Genomic DNA, 20,045 nt, shown 5'->3' on the forward strand with positions numbered 1-20,045 from the left:
TTAAAAAAAACTCCAAATAATCATCTTAAATATCTTGTATTTATTTACATGAGCTAAAATATAAATAAACACTTTGACACCAATTATTTAAAATAAATACATAAGACTCCCAAATTCATTCCGAACTTTCACAGTAAACAATGAAGAATAACTAATTTGTTCCATAATTTAAACCGTCGCACCGGCCCACTATCACATCGAGATAAAAGTTTGTAAAATCTATGTATCTACATCAACAAGGAAATTAAATAACGTTGACTGCGACCTGTAAGAAAAACAATATATGTTAGCGGGAACTAAATATACAAAATAGAATGGAACTATTGTCTTCTATACTTTTTATTCCGTAGAATTCTGACAGATATTATTTTTTGACATGTCAGAGATTACAAACCTTTTTGGCCGGGCACATTTTTTAATTTCATAATGAATGTATGTATCTCCATTTTATTAAGTGCGGTGCTCCAGATTAAAAGTAGTTTTACGGCGACTGATAATAATTTATTTTCATCACAAACAGTAAAAACGAACAAGTAAAGATAAAAAATTTTTAAAGGTTTACTAAACCTGGAATTAGTAAGCAGTGATGCCAGCTAAAGAATAAAATAGAGTAATTAAAGTTAATTCGATATATTGTACGTGATATTGAAATATTTGTTATTTTTGTATTAAGTAATTGAGTAAGTAAATATTAAGATTTACCTTTTTGTAGCAAAATTTATGAAATGCCAGAATTCTACGGAATGAAAAATCAGAGCATAAGCACTTTCTGAAGCCCATAATCTTAAATGGCATTCAATTTCAAGCAAAGCGTCAAGAACTGTCAAAGTACTATCTTGTAGATAAATTGTCATTTATGACAGTGCAAGTCAAGATTGACCATAGACACCAGTTTCAATACGTTAGGATGTTATAGATTTAATATTGCTGCACATGGTAGAAAATAAATAAAATAATTTAATTATGAACCTTTATACATTTTAGAACATCAACACAAGTTATTAACAAGGTACGGAAATAAGTAATTAAACAGAAGTAATAATTATTTGTTGAAATATCACCATAAATTATTTAGCTTCAACGACTGAAGTCAAACAACAAAAAATGCTAAACAAAGGCAAGTAATTATTATGTGTCCTCTTCACTCTAATACAATTCTATATAGCACATTTCACTTTCGTAATTATTTCAGAACCAATTTATGTCCTTCATCTAAGAATAATAAACATTTTAAATAAATAAAAATGTTTAGTCACTAAAATCACATTTAAAATCACAGTGGAGTATAAATTAGAGAACTTAAAATTGTTTCATTTATTAATTGTTGTTGAACAAAAGTTAATTCCATCTGTCATATTAATAATTTTAAACATTATTAAAAAAATATTGAGCAAAACACTAACCTAACTTAATTCAAATCCGGCGCCAGCTTGTATCGCATATAGAAGCTTTTCAGCTAAAACCTCTTCAGAGTTTGTTTCCGGTATTTTTAGGAGGTTCATACAAGTCGATGAGGAAGGGAGCCGGTCCGAGGAACCAGCTGATTGTATGCAGAACGGTGGTTGTAAGTCCTAAAATTCAAACGCCTTTGGTAGAACTTACTCTTTCCGCACAGATTATATAACATATACATATATCTGTGAAAATCTATAATAATCTGTGCGAAAAGAGTATTGTGGTGGGATTTAAGGTCGCTGCAGTATTAAAATACCTTTTTTTTATGTTGACAACATTGTTATATTGACTTTATAGTCCGACAATCATCCGTGATTAAACAGAATGACGGGGGGCCTCATAGCCTAGCGGTCTTATTAAGTGGCAGCTAGGTGAGGGGTACCGGGTTCGATTCCCGGTTCGAGGGCAAGTTTTAATTTAATTTAAATTTGTTCTCGGCCTTTGGGAGGGTTGTGCGTGATGATGCGCGTACATGAAGGACATGGTCGAATTTCTAAGGCAAAAAGCACGAATTTATAAAATCTCATACTTTCGCTGGTTAATGCACAAACCGTGCCAGAGCCATAAAAAAAATAAAATGACGAATTGCGAATAAAAATTATACTGTACAGGCGCACTTGGAACAAATATTTGAATTGCAGATAAAATCACAATAAAAGAGGTAGTCGAAGTCGTTTGAAAATCAACTATTATATAATCTTAATATATATAAATTACGTGTCACATTGTTTGTCCGCTATGGACTCCTAAACTACTTAACCGATTTCAATCAAATTTGCATACCGTGTGCAGTTTGAACTAACTTAAAAGATAGGATTCACGTAATATTATTTTATAGCAAATTATTTGTTTATTATTTGACAGGCACAACTCTAATTTCGCTATGTTGAAAGTACCAACGTTTCGCATAAGTGATCCCATGACTGTTGTTTTCCTGCCGTTTCCTTTGAATAGTTTACTATGTACTATGTAATATAACAAAAACCTTAGCCACAGCAACGCTAGGCCGAGTCTGCTAATATTCTTATATTTTATAAATAACCATTATAGTATACGTATTTACTTTTGCAATTTATCGTATTCTTGTAAAATAAAATTCAAACCTTGAACCCCAATAAGGGTGGTCTGGAACAACTGGTAACAAATTTGAGTAGTTGTCGGCGTTGGTCGTCCGTAAACCTCTCCACTACCTTCCAGAAGTGTTGTATAGTCGGATGTGTCTCAGAGAAACCACCTATAATCGTAATTTCCAATAAAATAAAAGCAAATGAAAATATCTTAGTAGTAGTAATTAATAAAAAAAAAAATGAAGTTGAAGTTGAATTACTACTTTCGTAAGAGGATTTTTTCTCTATTAGGTGATAGAAAGATAAATATTTTAATGTGCCAATGGTGCCGAATTAATGGTGCTGAAAAATATATACACTTGTTTTTAACAAATTAGAAATTTCCACATACGCGGCAATAGATGTTAATATGTCAACACAAAAAGAGCCTTCCTTGGAATGGGAAGAAAAAGAGAATGAACCAGAAATATAGGAAGATGAAATAAAAGAGAACTGGGAAGATTGGAAAATAGTAGCGAAGCTGAGAGACAAGTAGAAGAATTTGGAGGAGGTTTCACTCCAGGAAGATGTCGTGTACTAGTATTAAATCAAATAAAACTTAATGCAACTTAAATTATATAATTTCGAATAAAGGATTTTTTTATTTTAATTTTATGGCAATTTCGATACTCATTAGAATATTTATGTATTTGATTTGACTGCTTTTATTTGCAACACACTGCTTTTAATTATTAAAATAAATGAATATATAATAAGCTTAACAATGTTCACAAATGAGTTTAATTTGATTTTCTGATTGATTACATAATATCAAGTTGACAGTCAACTATTATCTGTCATATCTGTATATTGTAATAAATTCGGTTAGATTCGAAATTTAACATATAGTAGTCAATATATCTGTGGATTATAAAAACAGGTCGTATCGAAATTACATATTCTGAAATACTTTAATCACAGCCAAATGTGGAAAAAATTCTTTAAATTAAAAGAAGCTACAATACATACAAATAAATAATTGAAACATGTACCTCCATATTGTGTATATTGCTTTAAATCGTGCAGGTCGATTGGCACTTCAGCCCCAGATATTAATAATTGAAGTTCTCGACACGAAAACATTCTCAACCACTCAGAGTTAATCACTGACATTAAGCCTCGTTTGAATGCGTTACACTGCGCACGGATTTGTCTGAAAATAATTATACAAATAAATATTTTTTGAAGTAAAACTTCTTTAGGGAGTAACTCAGATTTTTTCTGACGGAAGTGACGCTTACTATAGTCTTTGTAGTTTCCGCTATTGCACGCCTCATTAGCGGAGCGGAGGCAGTGCTCTACTCTCGACATGTCAAAAAACCCAGTCTTTCGAAACTTGAATGACTTTTTTCTCACTAATATAACACTTACAGGATAATATGAGTGCACTAAAATCGAGTTAAATAATCTATCAAGCACATATGGTATTTTTTATGAACAATTATTTTGTTTAACATAGTAAATTATAACATTAAAATCAATCATTCTTAGACGTCCGTCAGTCTGTGTTTATGTGGCAGAGAAATTGGTCGAAAAATTTATCGTACCAGAATACTTTTTTTCTTATTATATAAAGTTATACCCTGGGCTAATTCCTAGTTAATATTAGCGTTCTAAGTATTGTCGTTTAATTATAATTAAAAAAAAAACTAAAATACGCATTTTAGTATATTTCTTCCTCGCCTTAGAGTTATGGCGCCACTATATATTTTTTTATTATATTAAGTAAGTAGTAAGAAGTAAAAATAAAAAAAATAATAAAAGTAAACGAATGATTTATTATTATTATTTTTTTAAATGTGAATGACCGCTATTAGGCGTGCACTTTTGGATTTTCCACACTTTTTAAAAATAACAACGATAGCGCGTTTTATAAGTCCGTCAGCGCCATCTAGTGGTGCATTATTTGAACAAATTAAAGTCAGTTTCTTGGTAGTGTTTATTTAGGATAGCATTCACTCGTTTTATTTGATACTGATTCTTGTAATTATATTATTATTAGTATATTTATATTTAAAACGAAAATCCATACTAGTAACATGTGACCAAATTAAAATTCCACTAAAGAGGGAAGGTTCCCACTTCCCATCCTAGCTTTCTTTTCTTTTGTTATACATAAGGCCAGTTTTTTCGCTTAATTTCGTATTTTACCATTTTGGAAGAAGTAAATTAATACCAAATTAATTATCCTAAAAATCTGGTCTATTTTATATAAATATAACAAAGTTGTATAAGAGAATAGCAGAATGAATAAAAAAAATATTTTAAATTGCAAAGTTTTTCAAAATCTCTAAATATACTTATTGATATATTACTTTTTAAATAAGTAAATTAATAATAAATTTTCTAACGATTGCGACATTTGGACAGCCAATGACGGCTCTAGCGCGAGACAGGAGGCCATAGTGAGCATATCCATTTTACGTTTTCTTATGTTCTTTCCCGAGGTTTCTCCAAGCCATGTTTTAATTTAATTAATAATAAATATTTATAAAATAAGTTTAGTAGTAGTAAATTCAAATAAAATTATGCTTCAAATTAAGTTCTTTTAACAATGCTAGTACGTTTAATATTTGACAATTTCTACTATACACTACCTATTTAATTTGAAATCGGCAACCAGATGAATGTATTCTATTCTATTTTCCGCTGTCACGGCAATATTAGCACCTCCCGGCTTCAATTCTTCTATCTGAAAGTATAATTAATACTTTAAAGTAAAATTATAATTAACATCGCTAATTAGGTCAAACTTATTAAGCTTTAAGCTAATCTCAACTATGGCCACAAGTCGGTTTTCTAAATACGCATAGAAATATGAATAATTTATAAAACGGGGGCAAGCAGGGAGGTAGGAGGCTCATCTGATGTTAAGTGATATAGCCGCCATTGACATTGCCAAGACCCGCAAGTGCGTCACCGGCCTTTTAAGAATTGGTACGCCTTTTTGTTGAAGGACCTTAAGTCGATAGATTTACTCTGTGTACGTAAATTAGTTTGTTGGATCGCATTCGAGCTACAAGGGCACAAGATTTATTAATAGCCCGGGATTGTGGGTTCGATTTCAGTTGAAACAATAAGTTTGGGCTTCGCAAATTAAGTGCTTTTGCCAATAAAAAGAAATGAAACAGATATTGAATTTTTTTTTTAAATATAGAACGGGGGGCAAACGGGCAGGAGGTTCATCTGATGTTAAGTGATACCACCGCCCATGGACAATCAATGCCAGAGGGCTCGTGAGTGCATTGCCGGCCTTTTAAGAATAACTATTCTAGAAGTCCACTATACTAACCCTTTGTTCTCCCAGCTCATCACTGACAACGGTAAAGTCCAATCCTAAATCTGGTACATCCTCCCAGCTGTGTGATTTGAGCAGCAACAGACCTCGATAGAGACCTGGATCTAGAGACGCAAGCGCGTGTACGTCGGGCTCACGGGAAGAGCACAATTTCGCTAAGAAAAACTCCGCCAGCGGCAATTCTACCAAAAGATTCTCGTATAGCGCCTGCAAACACATGGAAATTTCTGGGTATAACCTTTAACAAACGCTTTGGGAAATTCAAAGTTAATTCCCGATTCTATTAATTAATCTATTTATGCGGATGCAGGTATAACTAATATTAAATTGAGCAGGAAATGTTAGTTAAAGAAGATTTTTGAAGTTATACTTCTTTAGGCGCGTTATGAACAATTTATGAGAGTGATGATACGATGCGCGCGCACCGTGACACAAAATTAACAGGATGAAGTTGCCCACGGAAGATGCTACGGCATTGGATAATTTAAAAACAACATTCGAATAATAATAGAATTTATGTTACACTTAATGTAAGAGAATAATAATAAATATTTGTTTAATTTTTCAAATGTAAACTGAACTTTATTGACTATAATGACTCCTTTTCCAGTCTTTGATTATTTAATTGTCATTAATTATTTGCATGCAATCAAAAACTATTTTTAATAATGCCAAAGAAGTATAACTTCTTACGCGCGTACATAAGTACACCCACCCTTTTTTTATGAATAAAAGAACTATGTGATGTTCCTCTCACTCGAATAATAAACGTGACATGACAGGCTAATAAATTTTCTAGAAACAGAATCAGTGGAAACTCTCTCATCTGTCAAGTGGTCAATCCAATCATGTCAATTTGACAGTTAACTAGAATCTGTGGTATTTTACCTTTCCTAGCATCCTCCCAATAAAATAGTAGTGGACAGGAAAGTCATCATACAATAAATGAACTCCGGGGTTCGGATACAACATGTTATCCTTGGTTAGCCTAAATAGACCTCTGTTTGGGTCAAAAGCCGACCTGAAAATATTGTTTAATTTAGTTCTATACATTGTGGCTATTATATGTACTATAACTCGTGCGCGATAAGTTGGGACCTTCTAGGAATGCCCCGCCTGCTTCCCCTGCACTTCCCCGATGGCACCCGTATTGTACCGTTCGCATCGCAAGTTTTTTACTAGGATTTTTAGTCTCGTTCTGGCTTATTCAAATATTGTGAAAAAAATAAAGATTAGATAAAAAGCAGCAAAAAAAACAAGGACGAAGCCGCAGCGGCTGATCGTTGTGTTCGCTTTTTTGCGGACGGTACAAACTCGCCACTGTGACGTCACCGCGCTCAGGTCCCAACTTATCGCGCACGGGTTGTACATATCCATCAAAACCAATAAAAAATCTTTAAAAAGGCAACTTGCAATCAAGTCATAAAAGAAGATTAGATTGGTCTTTCTTAACTAAGACACGGACAAAAGTTCTTAATTTCCTTTAAAATCTTATGTTACTATGCTTTCTTAGTTAACTCTACATTTAAAATTACACTTGGAAACTTCTTCTCTTCTAAAACGAAGAAAGAGAAATAAAAGTACAGTACCAGGCCATTTATAAGTTGCATCGTGCTTTAGAAAGAGATACTGGCTTTGTAGAGTTGTCTCTGTGACACGAAACACTAACAGTCCGGTATCTATTAGGAGACAGAGACGGCGCTATACGAAGCCGAAGCTAGCCGAGTATCTCTTTCTAAAGCACGATGCGACTTATAAATGGCCTGGTACTGTACTTTTGTTTCTCTTTCTTCGTTTTAGAAGAAAAGTAGATTCCAAGTGTAAGGGCCTACAACGCACTAGTGGCCGCAATGCGGTGTGCCGCTGCGGTAGGCCGCACATCGATTATTACATGAAACCGCACGATAACAACGCACTCATTTGGACTCATTTGGACAACCGTCAACCGCTCCGGTTGATCTGGAGCTGCGGCGAGCCGCACTGGTTCAATGATGCGGCGCGCCGCGTCCCCTCCACGCACTCGGCGCGGTTAGCCGCACATACCGGGTCCTACCCGCCTCAATCATCGCTTGTTCCTTGCGCTAGACACTACGCAGAGTTTTTTTGATGATATTTTCTACGATTATATAAATAAATAACTGCCGCAACTTCTTCAACGTCCATCATGTGCAATATTTCAAGAAGCACTGACGAGTGACGATTGCGGCAGACCGCAATAGGGACGATTAGCCGGAATACGGCATGCCGCTACGGCAGACCGTATATACCGCGGCCGGCCGCAGCGGCACACCGCATCGCGGCCAGCCGCTAGTGCGTTGTAGGCCTAAGTGTATTTAAGATAAATATTTAAAACTCACTTTAGAAGTTCTGACAAAAATTCCCTAAAAAGTCCTCCCCCATCGACCCCTGGTTCCTCTGCACCGGCTTGATTGATTAGTTGTACTCGCAGTTTAAGTTTCAAGTTCGGCTCTGAAGATATGTATACAATAATAAATCTTTAAGACTTCTTTAATCTGACTAAAAAGTGGGTCTAAAGTTCCGGTTTCCTTACGATTTTTTCCTTCACTTTACGAGCGAATGTTAAATGGGTACATAGAACGTCTAGCTGGGGTTCAAACCTACGATCTCAGGGATGAGTCGTACGCTGAAGCCAGCCAGTGAACACACTGCTCTTTTTTTATATTTTTTAAAGCAAATAGAGTAGAAAACAAAAGCTGTCGACTCATTGGTCTAGTGGTTAGTACCCCTGACTGCGAATCCATGGGTCCTGGTCTCGATCCCCGGCTGAGACAAACATCGATGTAATGGGCATTTGGTGTTGTGCTTAGGTCTTGGGTGTTTAAATATGTATTTATATGTCTATCTATCTATTATATGTATGTATCTGTTGCCTAGTACCCATAACACAAGCTTCACCAGCTTAGCATGGGACTAGGTCAATTGGTGTGAATTGTCCAATCAAAAAAAAAAAACAAAAGCTGTCAAAGTTAAGATAAAATATTTTTGTGGCCTCTGTAAATATTCTAATAACACAATAATTAAAGCGGATTACAAGCAAAAATTATCAACTCTAAGAAGTCTAAAGTGTATGTGCCGATACAACAGACAGCGAACAGTTACAATTATTGTGAGATCTTGTCGGGCGATAGATGTTTACAATTGATTCACATACTATATTACCGAGATAAATCCATAGATTTCATATACATGTTAACGTAAAATTGTAAACACCGTTAGATTGTAATCTATCTCGCGAGATTATAAACTGTCGAAAGATAGTGAACCTCAGCTTACTGCTTACAATTTAACGTATTATTATTCGGTAGATTGTACTACACTAACTTAGTTATCATTCAAACTTCTTTGGTCAATTACAGATTAATTTTACTTCCCAACAATTTCATATAACTACCGAATAATAATACGTTAAATTGTAAGCAGTTCGTTGAGCTTCACAATCTTTCGACAGTTTATAATCTCGCCAGATAGATTACAATCTAACGGTGTTTACAATTTTACGGTGACATACACAAATAGTATGAATCTCAGATTCCGTTTCAGAGTTAAAAAGTGACTTACCATTTTCGGGTCTGAGTTTATCAAATGCGTCTTCGTAGAGGTGCGTTCGTCGCACACTAATGTTTATTGAAGGGCCCTCATTAAAATTTGTCATTTCATACCAATGCTCAGATTTCTCCCTAAAAACAATTAGTTTCAATTCATTGACTAAATTATTATAATTTATTACTAGGTAGGATTTCAAGATACGCCACGTGCCATTTAGCAGCGGTAGTGATAATTATTTTAAAGTGATAATTCAAACACAATTTACATGTTAATATATGAAACAAAGTCGTGATTCTTCAAACACAGTTATATAACTCGACAACGGATGGTCCGATTATTGTGGATTTTGATTTGTTGTATTTATCACCGTTTCGAATAGAATAACTATTAAAGTAAAAATATATTGAAATAGAAAATGTTCATGGGTTTCGTAACTCTTAAACTTTTATGATAATTCGATACGATAGATACTAACCATAAAACAAAGAATATATATCCACAAAATTTGGGTAATGGCGTATTATAGATTTTAAAAATTTAAATGTAATGGTTGTCAAATATTTATGCGTACGTTCACACGATTATTTTTTGTCTTAGTTTTGTTTTTATTATCTAAATAAAGTAGTGAACTTAATATTTATTTTGTATTCATTGAATTATTTTCATAAAATCATACATTACATTTGACATTCATTGACTGCTAGGCGGAACGCAGTTCGTCGGGTCAGCTGGTATTTAGACATAATCTATCTTGCCCTGATTATGAACTTAGGACTCACAAAAAGATTGGACACATTTATCCTACTACTTTTTTGAATGCTGTGTGGATGTTTCTTACTTGATCACCACATAATGAAATTTCCCACAGATTATACTTTTTATAGAAATTAGATAATACATTAAGAATTTACCTAAATAATAAGCCTTGAAAGATAAGAACCCGAGTCGAAAATGGCACAACGAACGGTATCTCTCTCAGTATTGTTACAGTTCTCAATTCCTTTATTGTTAGCGGAGGCCCCTCTTCTGAAATAAAATGCAAAGACATTAAAGCAAAATAACTATTCATTTGTTTTAAATTTACCCTCTTATTCATGTGAAATTACGTCGTTTTAGCTAAAGTATTTATGTCGTTTGTCACCACAGCGTAAACACAATTAGATAGAAATACTACCTCAGTTTAAAGAATACAATTAGAGTGATTTAGTTTTTAAGAATAAATGGTGTTAAAATATGCTACATTTCTTCAGGCAAAAAGCGGGCCTAGATGTTGAGGAAATTTGTAACACCGCTCCTTGTCCAAGTAAAAAATAATCTTAATATATATAAATTACGCGTCACGTTGTTTGACCGCTATGGACTCCTAAACTACTTAACCGATTTCAATCAAATTTGCACACCGTGTGCAGTTTGATCTAACTTAAAAGTTAGGATAACTAACATCTTAATTTATACCAGCAATATTATTTTATTGCAAATTATTTATTTATTATTTGACAGTCACAATTCTAACAGATGGCGCTGTGTTGAAAGTATTAACGTTTCACATAAGCTACAATTTAATAGCATAACCACCAAAAAAGCATGGTGGTCTCCATGACTGGGGTTCTCCTACCGTTTCCCTTGAATAGTCTACTACTATGTAATATAACAAAAACCTTAGCCACAGCAACGCTTGGCCGAGGCTGCTAGTTGATATATATGTTAACGTAAAATTGTAAACACCGTTATATTGTAATCTATCTCGCGAGATTATAAACTGTCGAAAGATTGTGAACCTCAGCGTACTGCTGACAATTTAACGTATTATTATTCGGTAGATTGTACTACACTTACTTAGTTATCATTCAAACTTCTTTGGTCAATTACAGATTAATTTTACTTCCCAACAATTTCATATAACTACCGAATAATAATACCTTAAATTGTAAGCAGTTCGTTGAGGTTCACAATCTTTCGACAGTTTACAATCTCGCGAGATATATTACAATCTAACTGTTTACAATTTTACGGTGACATATATAATCAACCTAGGTTGTCCACTGATGCAACTAGTTTAAGACAACACAACCATTTTTCTCAGATTAAATGTTACAAAACATTTAGTTTACTAATAAGTTTCTTCTTTTCTAACGCTCACCTTGTTCCATAGGCGCAAGATGTGCCAAATGAGCCCTGTAAGTTCGTCTGTGTCTGCCCCTCACAGCTAGAGATGCTGCAGTTCCATCTGCAGGAACTGGAGGCACACCCACGGCCCCAGGAGAAGCCCAAGACACGCCCCCCGTAAATTGCAAACGACTGTCACGAGCGTACAACGCACGTAAAAGTTGCGTACACACCTAATGGAAGAACAACTTAAATTATGCAAATACTTGAATTCTGATATTTTTTAGCGTTTAGTGACTTTATAAACACAGGAAGGAAGGAATCAGTCTTCTAAAATCAGTAGTCTCTATTTCAGAACGCTGTTTAATATTTTGAAATTTGTAGAGAATCCTAAAAATTATTTACCTTATACCATTGATATACAAAAAACCCAAGATGCACAGTCTCGAATAAAAGTAACACTCGAAAGTGTCCCGAAACACTGTTTCTGTCCCTTTCTATAACAGTATGTCTATAACAGTATATGTTACAAGCATATATTATTGCAAAATCAACCTTACGCGAATTGCTTAAAGTTGTTATTACAACGCAGTGTATACGTTCTTAAAGCAATAAAATTTTACGACCGACCGTGGTCGGTAGGACAAGGTATTGAGTGGAGTCGAACATGACCTTTTTATTTACAACTATTTAACATAATTTTAAATTTATCCGACTTTTCGGGTGCTTTACAGCGTGCGTGGTCACGGTGACGGAAGACAAAAGGTGTTGGATGTTAAATAGTTGTAAATTTATAATAATACATAACTTTAATCCGGTTAAAAAGTTTTTTCTTTAAATTAAAAAAAAGTGTTAAATTGGCTACTTCCTGACCCACACTTTATATAGCCTAAATATATTTGTCTAATACTACACACAAAAAAGTTCAAAAGTACATAAATTTATTTATAAAAAAAAACACAAATAAATAACATCGATTCCAATTATAAGACGCGAGACTATTTCAAATGAGCGCACAATTTAGGATGTTGCGCTCATTTTTTGAGGACGTTTTTTAGACGTTGAGTGTGCATCTTGGGTTTTTTGTATATCAATGCCTTATACTTTATATGTAGTATTGTCTTTGATTGACATAACCTTTACACATTTAAAGAAAAAACTTTTTAACCGGATTAAAGTTATGTATTATTATAAATTTACAATTATTTTAATTTGAACCAAATTAAAATCTCAAGAAAAACAATCCGCGAAAATAGAGGACACCGTGAGCCATTTTTGCCAAAACCCTACATCTTTTAGTCGATACCAACTCCGGGGAAATAAATACAGATAATGCAACTTTCTCTACAGCTGTGATACTTTTTGACATTCAACACCTTTTGTCTTCAGTCACTGTGACCACGCACGCTGTAAAGCACGCGAAACGTCGGATAAATTTAAAATTATGTTCAATAATTGTAAATTTATAATAAATAATACATAACTTTAATCCGGTTAAAAAGTTTTTTCTTTAAATTATTTACCTTAAACAAATGCGTCCATGCCGGTGTCAAATTCTTAGCTGGGGCGTCAGTCAGGGCTCCTACAGCATCCTTATACTGACCCACTATAGATGGTCGAGATTCGGGGTAAACTAACTCAACAAGCCCGAGACATACTTGTTTCAGAGTACGACATAGGCCACTTAGCTCCGAGAAATCAAATGCGTGTACACGCCCAGTGGTATTCGATATATTTGGCACTGGAAGAAATCACTTGTTACAGAAGTGTAATCTTTTGTTCTGTTCATTGATTAAAAGTGGCAGTTGCTTATATACTTTCATTTATTTATTTCATTATAATTATTTGTATATTCTGTAGTGAGATGAATTGATGAGAGTGAAATTTTACGATGCGCGCGCACCGTGACACAAAATTATCAGAATAAAGTTGCCCACTAACGAATTCTTTTTAAACCAGCCGGGCGCCGAGCGTGCGCCAGCGAGATGGGAATAAGACAATCTACAAGTAAAAATAAATAGAATATGCGTGAAGTTAGCAGCTATGCCAAGAATTTTGAATGACCATAATTACCTTTTAAACAAATAAAAGAGTTTTAATTATTTTTTCAAAGAAATTTACCAATGCTTTTTCACAAAGACCTATTGTTACTTAGTTAAAAGGTTATGAAACATACCTAGTTATTAAATTGAATGAATAATATAATAAAATAATAAATAATAATTATTATTATTATTAATATTAATTAATAATTGAATAATATACTAAATATTAAATATTATTAAATTATTAAAGTTAAATATTAATTATTTAATATTTAAAAAAAAATTACGAAAGCCAAAGATATATAACTTCTTACGCGCGTACATAAGTACACGCACCCTTTTTTTAATTTTTTAAAGAACTTAAAAAATATCATTTCAACATTGAAATATGTATTACCTGATATTTTTTCATCACTATCCGTATCTCTAAAGAATTCCGTGTCATGCAATGTCCCTATCAACAAAGTGAACAAAGCACAGAAAACAGCTAAAGGCGCCAACAGCCTATGTACTCCCATAACTGATGCGTCTGCCCCCATGCCCCGAGATAGAGCTGATATTAATGGGGTATTTGTCCCAAAAGTTGACTTATGAGACATATTAGTTAGCCAATGCCACAGACCGCGGAGAAATAGAGGTTTAAATGCAAGTGTGTATAATAATCTGAAACAGAAATATGTTAATATTTTAATTCTATGTTTGTAGATAAAAACATAAATTTTTATCATATATACAATAATTTTGATTATATTAAAGAGATTTGGCATTCGTTTTCCCACTCCACGCTATACCGGCCAAACAACAGCCATTACTACGCAATATAATGAATGCGCAAATAGATTAACAGAATACGGAGTCCAAGCTTACCGAAGCTGCAATAGCTAGCTTCAATTTGTAATGATTTGTATTTCACACTGTTTTTTAAGTTTAAGTAAATCAGAAGTATCTTTTTACCTGTACTTATGCAACGCCATTCGATGACTCAATAGTAAATTGTGACAAATTTGTGAGACATAATCTATGAAATCGTCACTCAAATCAGTTTCCACTATCTGTCCACATGTACTCATCACACAGCGTTCAGGCTCATTTAAGGTCTCAACACATTTTGTCAATAGAGTTTGTTCCCTAACTGAAGTAGGATTTGGTTCACTTTCACTGTCACTATCATCATCGTCATTATCAGCTGCGGTTTCTTGACTATACAAGGAGTCTTCATATTCATACTTTATTTGTTTATTGCATGCATTTACTGTTAATTTCGCGAGTATTCTTAAATAATTGAGTACAATCCGATTGAGTGGCAGCCTTGTATGATCTATTTTACGGACCTCGTTAACTGGAAAAAAATATTATTAATAAAATTTATTGGTGTATTCAGCTTTATCTTGCCTCTATTGTTGGACAATTACTGGCCTTGTTTTCTCCACCTCTTTTGTGTATAGAAGTTTATATATTATAAGGGTTTATGTAAATAAGGTAATAAGCATTGTCTACTATTAGTTTTTTAAGAAATCAAAACACTCACCAAATCCAGGTGGTTCAAGCATAAGAACGGAATGTAAAAGCCAAGAGTCATTACAGAGTCGACTATTGGTATATTTTGACTCGTCTTGCAAGCATTCTATAAGAGCAACAAATGGAAAACGCCTGTTGACGTCATTGGCCAGAGCAGGTATTATAAACATTTCCACAGGTTCCGGATAAGGATTGCATAAAAACGCTGACGCAAATTCTGTCATAATTAAATCACTGAAATTGAAACCAAAAATGAGAATATAGATAAAAATATAGTTAGCACCATTGATATACAAAAAACCCAAGATGCACAGTCTCGAATAAAAGTAACGCTCGAAAGTGTCCCGAAACACTATTTCTGTCCCTTTCTATAACAGTATGTCTATAACAGTATATGTTACAAGCATATATTATTGCAAAATCAACCTTACGCGAATTGCTTAAAGTTGTTATTACAACGCAGTGTATACGTACTTAAAGCAATAAAATTTTACGACCGACCGTGGTCGGTAGGACAAGGTATTGAGTGGAGACGAACATGACTTTTTTATTTACAACTATTTAACATAATTTTAAATTTATCCGACTTTTCGGGTGCTTTACACGGTGACTGAAGACAAAAGGTGTTGGATGTTAAATAGTTGTAAATTTATAATAATACATAACTTTAATCCGGTTAAAAAGTTTTTTCTTTAAATTAAAAAAAATGTTAAATTGGCTACCTCCTGACCTACACTTTATATAGCGTAAATATATTTGTCAAAAACTACAAACAAAAAAGTTCAAAAGTACATAAATTTATTTATTTAAAAAAAACACAAATAAATAACATCGACTCCACTTATTAGACGCGAGACTATTTGAAATGAGTGCACAATTTAGAATGTTGCGCTCATTTTTGAGGACGTTTTTTAGACGTTGAGTGTGCAACTTTTGTATATCAATGGTTAGCACTCACAAAAAATAGAATAGATTTAAATTATTGCATTAAGTATTAGTGAATGTAAATTTTAAAAACTTACTTATATTCAGGTAAGGTTACTCTACTTGTCAGACATAAGGGCCTTTGTATCAAATCATATAATGCTCCACAAAGTGGTGTTGGTGGATTTGCTGAAGGACCATAGAGAGGTGGTGTTTTCCTACATATAAGGTGACAGAGCTCCATGAAGTATCCTGTAAATATGTAAATTCATTTTAAAAGGATTCAAACTGTATTATGTCTGGAGAAAAAAAATTTAAGAATTTAATATCATTACCTCTTTTAACAAGAAAGAGAAACATGCGCCCAACTACATTCATGGCATTTTCTTGGCTCATCATTGTACTAACTGAGTTCACAGAGGTAAATACTTCAAACATTCGAAGGGGCACAGCCAATGGTACCTAAAATACATTATCATAAAAGTTGACTTTCTCTGCTTCTATGCTATTTTGGGGAATTTATAGAATTGCAAACTTATCCAACTTGGGTCAAATTCATAATATATTTACAAGACCCAACAATTATTATCTAATATAATGTATTTTATTTTACCAACCTCTGAATCCATTCTTAACAACCTTAAATGCAATTCCAATAATCGCCTTAATTGTATTGAGGAAGTATCACTAATGAATATATTTTGCCATTGTTTTAACAAAATTTGAGACATAGAAACCTAAAAGATACATACAGTTAATATTATTACAATAGATAATATTAATCAATAAGTGCTTTAACATACATACCAATCTTTTGCTATCGATTTTGTCATCATAAAAAAATAATAATTTAGCAACAAGGACTGACTGCATGGATTGGTCAAGATTAGCTACTTGAGAAAAAAGATTATCAAAACTCTGTCTTTCGATTTGTTTACAACGTTTTCTTGTTAGATAACTTCGCACATAAGCTTGGATTTTAATTGTACTATTAAGTCTTTTTCTGTGTTCCTGTAATAAATAAATAGAAAATAACAGCCAGCAAACCGTAAAACATTATTATATTAAATACTCCATACATTTAGATTATAGTGCCTATAAATAATTTACCTCTCGTTTTTGTCTCTGTAATTGCGACTGGTGTATGAGACCGTCTCTATCAGTCTTACTCTGTGCACTAGCTCCAGCTAGGTTCTGCTTGGGCTTCCGTCTAAAATCTCCCTCGAATGAATACATAACCGAACTTCTTAGTAATAAAACAATTAACTACACAGTGAAAACTGCTAGCAGTTTTTGAGAAAACACTTAAAGCGCTTAGGAAAAAATTGGGTAATTCGTTTAAAATCTTTAGTCCATTGTGTTTACATGCAATTTTTTTTAGAAAGGATAAGGCGCATCAACACGGTGGTTTATAAAATCTAATAAATAATATTAATTTTTATAAAGAATCTTTAAAGATAAGTCCAAATAAAACCGCAAGATTCATATTTTACACAATACACAGTGATTATTATTTTTTTGGCACACCAAAACTCAAATTTTCATGTTTAGCTCAAAAGTCAAAAGATAAGAGTCATCAGTCACATAGAATTTGTGATTATTGGCATAAGTGACAAATGCAGTCTACTTTCAATCAAAGTAAATAATATATGACAACTCGTGTAACGTTAAATTGTTGAATTTTTAGGCTATGCTTTAAATTCTGGCGAAAATCGAAGATCTTTGAATTTTACAAACGGTATTCCCATCCTAGCAACAAATCTACTATATTCAGGCAAAAATATCCCTCTAGCAAGTATTGAAACTATAAACTAATAAAAGAAAGTGTATACTACTACTACTTGAAAGTATTAAGAATTGCACGACAGAAATGTTGTCATGTTACTACACTCTGCGTTATCATTATATTTGTTTCTCCGGAATATTGTGGAGTTCCAAATAAAAATATTATTTTCGTCACAATGATAATATGTTCTGTGCTGGTCATCATTGTTATGATTATGAAATCAAATGAATTTCAATAATTTTTGAGATAATAAGAATTTTAACTTATTCATCTAGCCTTAACCTAGCGGTAAATAAAAAAAACCGATAGACTGTGCTAGATAATTTAATATAATGAATATTATTATTTATTATTTATTATTTATTATTTATTATTTATTATTTATTATTTATTATTTATTATTTATTATTTATTATTTATTATTTATTATTTATTATTTATTATTTATTATTTATTATTTATTATTTATTATTTATTATTTATTACTTATTATTTATTATTTATTATTTATTATTTATTATTTATTATTTATTATTTATTATTTATTATTTATTATTTATTATTTATTATTTATTATTTATTATTTATTATTTATTATTTATTATTTATTATTTATTATTTATTATTTATTATTTATTATTTATTATTTATTATTTATTATTTATTATTTATTATTTATTATTTATTATTTATTATTTATTATTTATTATTTATTATTTATTATTTATTATTTATTATTTATTATTTATTATTTATTATTTATTATTTATTATTTATTATTTATTATTTATTATTTATTATTTATTATTTATTATTTATTATTTATTATTTATTATTTATTATTTATTATTTATTATTTATTATTTATTATTTATTATTTATTATTTATTATTTATTATTTATTATTTATTATTTATTATTTATTATTTATTATTTATTATTTATTATTTATTATTTATTATTTATTATTTATTATTTATTATTTATTATTTATTATTTATTATTTATTATTTATTATTTATTATTTATTATTTATTATTTATTATTTATTATTTATTATTTATTATTTATTATTTATTATTTATTATTTATTATTTATTATTTATTATTTATTATTTATTATTTATTATTTATTATTTATTATTTATTATTTATTATTTATTATTTATTATTTATTATTTATTATTTATTATTTATTATTTATTATTTATTATTTATTATTTATTATTTATTATTTATTATTTATTATTTATTATTTATTATTTATTATTTATTATTTATTATTTATTATTTATTATTTATTATTTATTATTTATTATTTATTATTTATTATTTATTATTTATTATTTATTATTTATTATTTATTATTTATTATTTATTATTTATTATTTATTATTTATTATTTATTATTTATTATTTATTATTTATTATTTATTATTTATTATTTATTATTTATTATTTATTATTTATTATTTATTATTTTATTATTTATTATTTATTATTTATTATTTATTATTTATTATTTATTATTTATTATTTTTTTCCAACCCCGATAAAGAAGTTTCACTTCAAAAAACAGATTTGATGAAAATTAAATACTCGTAAGTAAATCAAGTAAGTAGTTTAATTATAAAATTAGATTATTTATCAATTTTATTTACAAATCATTAGTTATAGAAACTTTTTGAAGTGAAAATTTCGTACTACATTTAATTAAAAGTTTATACACTGTATAATGCTTCCTATCTCATTTTCTCCCACGTTGGATCTTGTGAATTTATTTCAAACTTTTATTATTTTAGTTTTTACCAAATTAAAGATTGATATTAAAGTTATAAATAAAAATTTAACATTAAAAATTAAAATATATATTTTTTTAAAGAAAAGATCCTACATTTAGATAGAGAAAAAGTCTAATTTACATATTTTAATTATAAAAACTTTGTTTTTGAAGGTTTCACTTCTACCACGTGTGAATTGGACACATGATTTTTTTTTCTATTTTTATTGAAACAATTTTTGAAAGGCGAAAGATACTATTTTTGAAAATATTTTTATCTTGTTACGCCAAAGAAGTATAACTTCTAACGCGTGTACATAATACACTCACGTTTTTTTTAAATACGCGATTATGTTTAATTTTTAACCGATTAAAAAAAAATCAAAGGATTTTATAGTGGTATACTTGGGGGAATATGTACTTTTTAGATGGTCACCCCGGACCCAGAATAGTGACTCAA

At 31.0% G+C, this 20,045-nt stretch overlaps 1 protein-coding gene across 1 annotated transcript; it reads right to left on the minus strand.

Annotated features, from left to right (window-relative positions):
- Window positions 1-17: 17 nt before the first annotated feature.
- LOC125050620 (ubiquitin-protein ligase E3C) lies at window positions 18-17,592 on the minus strand. Its single transcript, XM_047650579.1, has 20 exons — window positions 17,130-17,592; window positions 16,827-17,030; window positions 16,637-16,756; window positions 16,355-16,481; window positions 16,118-16,271; window positions 15,106-15,329; window positions 14,532-14,916; window positions 13,975-14,240; window positions 13,056-13,273; window positions 11,567-11,765; window positions 10,338-10,452; window positions 9,439-9,557; window positions 8,217-8,328; window positions 6,748-6,880; window positions 5,854-6,066; window positions 5,159-5,253; window positions 3,554-3,714; window positions 2,559-2,689; window positions 1,404-1,571; window positions 18-265 (listed from the first exon to the last, which is right to left on the minus strand). Exons 1-19 carry the CDS (start codon window positions 17,253-17,255, stop codon window positions 1,404-1,406), a joined length of 3,270 nt encoding a protein of 1,089 aa, XP_047506535.1. The 5' UTR covers window positions 17,256-17,592; the 3' UTR covers window positions 18-265.
- Window positions 17,593-20,045: the final 2,453 nt, after the last annotated feature.

Source organism: Pieris napi, chromosome 1 (genome assembly GCF_905475465.1).
Source record: "Pieris napi chromosome 1, ilPieNapi1.2, whole genome shotgun sequence".
Taxonomy (NCBI): Eukaryota; Metazoa; Arthropoda; class Insecta; order Lepidoptera; family Pieridae; genus Pieris; species Pieris napi.